Genomic DNA, 7,936 nt, shown 5'->3' with positions numbered 1-7,936 from the left:
CGAATGTTTTAAGTTTGTAAGTCGAAATTCTGTCCGTGTAACGCTACGCAATTAATACTTATTGTAAGTTATGCTCAACCTTTTTAAATTAATGTCTTGTAGCTAAATTATTATTATGCTTATTTAAGCCGAAGTAATCGTGATGTTGGGCTAACTATTAAGATTGGGTAATTGGATTTTGGACCATAATTGGGGTTTGGACAAAAGACCGACACTTGTAGAAATTAGACTATGGGCTATTAATGGGCTTTATATTTGTTTAATTGAATGATAGTTCGTTAATTTAATATAAAGATTTACAATTGGACGTACCTATAAATAACCACATACACTCGATCGGACACGATGGGCGGGATATTTATAAGTACTAATAATCGTTCATTTAACCGGACACGGGAATGGATTAATAGTCAATGGACTCATTAAAACAGAGGTGAATTACATACAAGGAAAATTGGTGTAATTGTTAACAAAGTATTAAAAACCTTGTTACAGTTTAAGTCCCCAATTAGTTGGAATATTTGACTTCGGATATAAGATTAATTTGACGAGGACACTCGCACTTTATATTTATGACCGATGGACTGTTATGGACATATTGAATAATCCAGGACAAAGGACAATTAACCCATGGTAATACACTAAAATCAACACGTCGAACATCATTATTACGGAAGTTTAAATAAGCATAATTCCTTTATTTTATATCTTATCGCATTTTTAATTATCGTACTTTTAATTATCGCAATTTTATTTACCATCATTTTATTTATCGCACTTTAATTTGTCGCATTTTATTTATCGTTATTTACTTTACGCTTTAATTTAAGTTATTTTTATTTTTAATATTTTGCATTAAGTTTTAATTGTGACTAAAGTTTTAAAATCGACAAACCGGTCATTAAACGGTAAACACCCCATTTTATAATAATAAAAATTCTACTTATATATATATATATATATATATATATATATATATATATATATATATATATATATATATATATATATAGTTTAAAATAAATATAGCGTTAAACTTGGCTAGTTCCCTGTGGACGAACCGGACTTACTAAAAACTACACTACTCTACGATTAGGTACACTGCCTATAAGTGTTGTAGCAAGGTTTAGGTATATCCATTCAATAAATAAATAAATAACTTGTACAAAATTGTATCGTATTTAATAGTATTTCGCAATAAAAATATAACTATTTCGTATACACCTCGCATAACATCATAACTGATGATGTACGAGACTTAGAATATGATATAGGATCATGAATTCATGCTCAGATTTTGTTCAGAATCATCAATTGGTGAAGTTGAAATTTTTAGTCAGTAGCTAGTGTCTGTGCAAGATGATACATCTTGTAGAAGATGATGCATCTTTTTTGTAAAACTTAAATTGTAGAACAACGAAAATGTAGAACCCAAATCAAAATGTAGAATAAGTTCGAATTTAATCAAAAATGTTCGACCTTCTATTTTTTTGTTCGAATTATGAAATGTAGAACGAAGAATTGTTCGAACAGGCCCAAAACTGTTCGAATTACCCTTTTTTTGTTTGAATTCGAACAAAAAATGCAGAACAAAAGCCATTTTTGTATCTAAACAAAAATGGTTCGAATATGTTAAAAGTTGTTCGAACTTTGTAAAAATTGTTCGAATTTCTTCAAAGTTGTTCGAATTTCTCCAAATTTGTTCGAATTTCATCATTTTTGTTCGAAATCATATTTTTTTGTTCAGACACACTTCAAATTCTAGAATCAACATGAAGGTGAAAAAATAAGATGCAAGCCTAAAGTGATGCAAGTATAACTTGAACATTATCATCATATTTACCTACTGTATAAATATAAAAAGTGATGCAAGTATAACTTGAACACATGTTGCACTACGTTGGGGGTCTGCAAATGGGTCACAACGTACTTCCCAAAAGTACTAATTAGCACTAAAAGAGAACTTTTCTTTTATTCGATTGGTCCATGACTCCATTCTTGATGAATTGTTTGCTGAGTTGTCCAAAACTGAAAAGGCAAGCTTTCTTTTGGTGCTTTTATACAATGAACCAATACGCACGCCTTTCTTGAAAGTGCAATTGAAAAGTGGGTATGTGGTCTGTCATCAATGGCTAAATTGAAAGTGCAATTGAAAAGCCCCAATTGGAAAAGCTCTAATTTTGACGGTGCTCTTTGAGAAGAAGAGTTAGGAATGAGAACTGCCCTAATTTCTTTAAGTTGCCCAAATTGTTCGACCTTTTTTTTTGTTCGACCTACTCGTTTTTTTGCTTGGCCTTCTGAGTTCTCAGGTTCTTACTCTAAAAAAGTTCTCATTTGATCTATATATATATATATATAGTGGTAGGATCAAGAGGGAAGTAACCATTCGGGGGGAAGCGGGGGAAGCAAAAACTTTTTTTTTCGTTTTTTGAAAAAACTTTGTTCACGAATATTATAGATGAGATGAAAATATGAACATTTCGTAGAGACACTTTGTGATAAATGTTTTTATTTTGGCGGGAAAACGCTCGAAGAAGTAATATATAACAATTATCGTGTTTTTCGAGCGTATTTTGAGGTTTTAGCTATTGGGGTTTAGATATTAGGGTTTAGATATTAGGGTTTATAGGGTTTAGATATTAGGGTTTAGAAATTTAGGGTTTAGGGTTTAGAACTAGGGTTTAGATTTAGGATTTAGATTGAGTTTTTAACACGAACGGTTTAGAGTTTAGGGTTTAGGGTTTAGGGTTTAGGGTTTGGTGTTTTGGGTTTATGGAAAAAACTCAAAACACCAAACCCTAAACCCTAAACCCTAAACTCTAAATCGGGCTAAATTTTACTTCACAAAACATGGGGAAAAAAAACGTTCATATTCTTCACGAACAATATTATCTTGAATGTTATTTTTGTCGATCGTTTTCCCGCCTAAATAATAACATTCATCACGATGTGTCTCTTCTAAATGTTCATATTTTCGTGTGATCTTGATGTCGGAAAATTTTTTTCAAAAAAACGAAAAAAAAAAAATTGCTTCCCCCCGATTGGTTACTTCCCCATTGATCCTGCCCCTATATAGTGGTAGGATCAAGAGGGAAGTAACTATTCGGGGAGAAGCGGGGGGAAGCAAAAACTTTTTTTTTTCGTTTTTTGAAAAAACTTTGTTCACGAACATTATAGATGGGATGAAAATATGAACATTTAATAAAGACACTTTGTGATAAATGTTTTTATTTTGGCTGAAAAACGCTCGAAGAAGTAATATATAACAATTATCGTGTTTTTCGAGCGTATGTTGAGGTTTTAGCTATTAAGCTTTAGATATTAGGGTTTAGATATTAGGGTTTAGAAATTTAGGGTTTAGGGTTTAGATTTAGGATTTAGATTTAGGATTTAGATTGAGTTTTTAACATGAACGGTTTAGAGTTCTATAAACCCAAAACACCAAACTCTAAACCCTAAACCCTAAACTCTAAATCGGACTAAATTTTACTTCACAAAACATGAAGAAAAAAAACGTTCATATTCTTCACGAACAATATTATCTTGAATGTTATTTTTGTCGATCGTTTTCCCGCCTAAATAATACTACATCCGTCTCATTCCAATAGGGCAGTATTCCATTTTGGGTTGTCTCATTCTGATAGTCTACTTCCATAAATAGAAAGAAAAGAAGATATTTCATTGGTGGATCTGAAGAGAGAAGATATTTCATTGGTGGAGAAATGAAGTTAGTGAGATTTCCTAAAACTGCGTGTTTTTTGTCTGTGGACTATTGGAATGAGACGGAGGGAGTAACATTCATCACGAAGTGTCTTTTCTAAATGTTCATATTTTCTTGTGATCTTGATGCCGGAAAAAAAAATTCCAAAAAAAACGAAAAAAAAAATTTGCTTCCCCCCGCTTCCCCCGATTGGTTACTTCCCCATTGATCCTGCCTATATATATATATATATATATATATATATATATATATATATATATATATATATATATATATATATATATATATATATATATATATATATATATTCTCGTAACAATTTCAAACGAGAACCACAAAAACGGCGAGAACTGCAACAACTTTTTTAATTATATGGTTTATATGCATTTATATTGAACAAATCACATACAATTTTTATCTAATGTTTATATTATTGGCAAACAAGTGTTTACAATCACAAATTACATGTTCAATTGTGAATTTTATGAAATGTTTGCATGTTCACAAATTACATACAATTGTTATCTAATGTTCATATCTTAACTAACTTAAACTAATTAATTGAGTCAAATTCGGACACTTTACACGAACATTTTCATGAGTATATATACATAAGTGCACCCTTAGACTTGAACTCACAACCTCTTGGTTGAAGGAGTCAGAATGAGAATCTCTATCTCCATTCAAAGGAAATAATCGAGAAGGAAAAAGGGATAGACGAGATGGGCAAAGAGATGGGCCAGTGACTATTTGGTAACTAACTTATAGTAATTCGAAAAGCTATTCAAATTCTGCTAAACTTACTTTCAAGGGACTATGGGAGGGAAATGTATCCTATTGTACGATGTATATCATATGTACTTAACAAGTTGTAGTCATACTATCAAAGTACAAGGGCTGATGCCTCAATTCAACAATGTTAGAAAAATTGTTGTTGGTGGTTAAATAACAATAATGCAATCACAATGGTAACTAAGGTATATCTTTAACAAAAACATTTGTTGAATCTCGAGTCATTCATTACTACTTAAATGTGGAAGTATATACAGAAATTTTAATACATATCACACACACATAATCTTAAACATAAACTTGAACAAGTAAACAACACACTCGAACCGTCGTCTGCCAAAGAACTCGACTTATTATTCAATTTATTGTTACCATATGCATCTTAAACATAATGTTCCATCTTCTTATATAGGGATGGGATCAACAACAAGTGACTTGATGTGATTTATGAGTTCAGGTCCAACATGGGTGAAATGGTCCTTATTCTTATAGAGGACTTCCATGGAACGTGCAAAGTTTATTACCAGCATAACTATTGGCATTTCGACATCTTTATGCTTCAGGAACCCTTCATTCATCTCTTTCCATCCATCTTCAAGGTTTTCATTGAACAAATCATTGACTTGTTGCTCACTGACGTCATGTTCCTTCATGTAGCATTGAATGCTAGATGCAACATGCATTCTTTGTTGCTCTTCCTGAATACACATATTAATCAGGTTAATCGAATATATGATCCTTTAACAAATCCTAAAATTTAATTTAGGTGTATTTGCAATTGCAAATGATTTACACGCTTAACACAATCATACTAGGACGTGTAACACAAAAGTTCTTTATTATTCCTTTAGTCCTAATTTAATTCTGGAGTAACCACTCAGGCTTGCTTGAGTGGCCACCGAATTGCCCAATGAAGCACATCACCCGGGTTCAATTCCTGGCTCCGCCAAATTGTTCAAAACGGGAGTGCGACTAGAGGGTGCGCATAATGCGCAATTCACCCGGTACCAGGTCTCGCGCTCGGGGGGCTTGACTACCCGAGGTTTTACATTCTAGGGGGAGCCAATGTGTTCGTTCATAGCAGGATTTCCTCGCTTACCCAAAAAAAATTTAATTATGGAGTATTCATTTTTAGGTTGTCTCAAACTATATGTTTATCTATAGATGGATAAGAATAAGGAGGTAAAATCTGTGTATACCTTTAATGTATGTATGTATATGTAAGAAAAAAATATAGCTAAATGTAAGGGTAAGTGTAAACAAAAAACTGAGTGTTTTTATCTGTGTCTACATGCCAATGAGTCCATCCATACCCATCAACTATGGATAGTTGTCGTAGTATACAAAAAGACATTAGTTCTTAAGGCAACTATCGTAGATGGATGTACCTTAGCGGTGACAAGATCATCCATTGTTCTACAAATCACACAACATGATTTAACGAGGGGAGGCATGGAGTGAGCCCATTTGAATGTTTCATCTTTCACTACATCACCCATGGCCGCAAAAGATGATATCAGACCAAACTTGTAGCCGACACTAATTATTGCAATTTCTTTGTGCTCCTCTACTGTTGGCACATACTTATCTTTAGTCCATTTAGCTTCTTTCAAGTAGAATTCAATGTTTTCAATCAACTGTAAATAAAAAATCAGCAAAATTTTTATGCAACCAAATCAACCTCCCTTCAAATTTAACTTAAACTTCTTTTTTGAACGGCGGTTAGAGTCACTGACGGGTCCAAATGTGATGTTGGAAACCCGCCCACCCAATCATTTCTTGGGAAACCTTCACGACAAATCCATATTTTGCATTGCATGGGAGTCGAACCTCTAACCTCTGAGGTCCATGAAATGGGTGGGTAACCTCAAGGGAAATATTTTGCAGTGCATGGGAGTCGAACCCCTAACCTCCCTTATAAAAATTCAGGTCACCAATAATACACCAACACCTTAACTTAAAACTTAAATGGAAGTTTGAAAATAACACCAACAAGATAAATATATACTTAATGTATAGAACATCTAGAGGTGTTGGAAAATTTACTGCTTCTTTGATATAGTTGAGATGATGTGCTTTTCCCATCTTTGACAATATGTTTCCCATATGTTCATACAATTCTACGAGCATTCGATATACAAGCTTCATTTCATCCGGAAGATCGTCCAAACCTTCAACTGACCACCTTTCAAAATATGCAAGTCACGTGATTAATATGATTAAATATTTGGTTCAACTATATGACAAATTAGCATATATACCTTTTAACTGCTTCAGTGAAGATCACAAGTTCTTCATAAGTACCAAAAGCATCATACGTATCATCCAGAATTGTTGCCATTTGAAAAGTTTTAGTCGATAACATTCTAGCTTCAGAATATTGAGGCTCATGGTAAACACCATTAACCCAAAAGTAACATTCCACCAATCTATCTCTAGTGTATGATAAATTTGTTGGGACATCGTAACTTTTCCACCACCTGTATTATATTAATAAATACACGAATTGAAAAGCTTATGAGAGAAGTCTCTTATACATATGCAAGATATCTATAGAGAGAGAAAGAACTTAAAACACATATTTCAAGAATTAATACTGATAAAAATATAAACATTGTGACAACGGAGGTTCACCTGCCATGACCCCAGGCTTCCCGCAAAGCGGGTAATCACCTTGAGATTAGTCAGCTCACAAAGCGGATCAGGCACAGACACACAGGTTAATCAAAAAAGTAAAAAAAGTAAAAGCATACTGATACACAGAAATTCAAACAAAGTAAATAAGGGTTAACAAGGGTTAACATGTACGTAACTGTGAGGAATATTCATCTGAATCCATAAATTAAGTTGAGATTCAAGGGACCAATGAGAGCGCGATATGTGGCGCGAAAATCACATGTGATTGAAAAAAAATTCAAAATTTTTTTTTTCCAAAAAAAATTTTTTTTTTTTAAAAAAAATTTCGAAATTTTTTTTTTTACGAAATTTTTTTTTCCGAATTTTTCTTTACAATCACATGTGATTTACCTGCACAATCACATGTGATTAAATTGTACAATCACATGTGATTGAATTTAATATGCATAATCACATGTGATTGGGTTTACAATCACATGTGATTAAATTGTACAATCACATGTGATTGAATTTAATATGCATAATCACATGTGATTGGGTTTACAATCACATGTGATTGACATACAGAATCACATGTGATTGTAAAAAAAATTCGAAAAATAAAAAATTCGGAAAAAAAAATTCGAAAAAAAAATTCGAAATTTTTTTTTTTTGAAATTTTTTTTTTTTCAATTACATGTGATTTTCGCGCCACATGTCGCGTTCTCGTTGGTCCCTTGAATTTCAAGCAAATTAATGAATGTAAGTGATTACAACTCACGTAACTGTAAAGTTAAACGTTAAGAT

General features: G+C 32.6%; 1 protein-coding gene across 1 annotated transcript in view; it reads right to left on the bottom strand.

Moving 5' to 3' along the window:
- Window positions 1-4,845: 4,845 nt before the first annotated feature.
- The window catches only part of LOC139898850 (alpha-isocomene synthase-like), a 29,814-nt gene continuing 26,723 nt past the window's right edge, over window positions 4,846-7,936 (bottom strand). Inside the window, exons 4-7 of the mRNA XM_071881653.1 lie at window positions 6,775-6,993; window positions 6,560-6,698; window positions 5,902-6,150; window positions 4,846-5,211 (exon numbers count right to left, since the gene is read on the bottom strand). Of these exons, the coding sequence (XP_071737754.1) occupies window positions 4,918-5,211; window positions 5,902-6,150; window positions 6,560-6,698; window positions 6,775-6,993 (901 nt within the window). The 3' untranslated portion in view covers window positions 4,846-4,917. The remainder of the gene's footprint in view (window positions 5,212-5,901; window positions 6,151-6,559; window positions 6,699-6,774; window positions 6,994-7,936) is intronic.

This window comes from Rutidosis leptorrhynchoides, chromosome 3 (genome assembly GCF_046630445.1).
Source record: "Rutidosis leptorrhynchoides isolate AG116_Rl617_1_P2 chromosome 3, CSIRO_AGI_Rlap_v1, whole genome shotgun sequence".
NCBI classification, from domain to species: Eukaryota; Viridiplantae; Streptophyta; class Magnoliopsida; order Asterales; family Asteraceae; genus Rutidosis; species Rutidosis leptorrhynchoides.
This window is presented reverse-complemented; position numbering and strand designations above follow the sequence as displayed.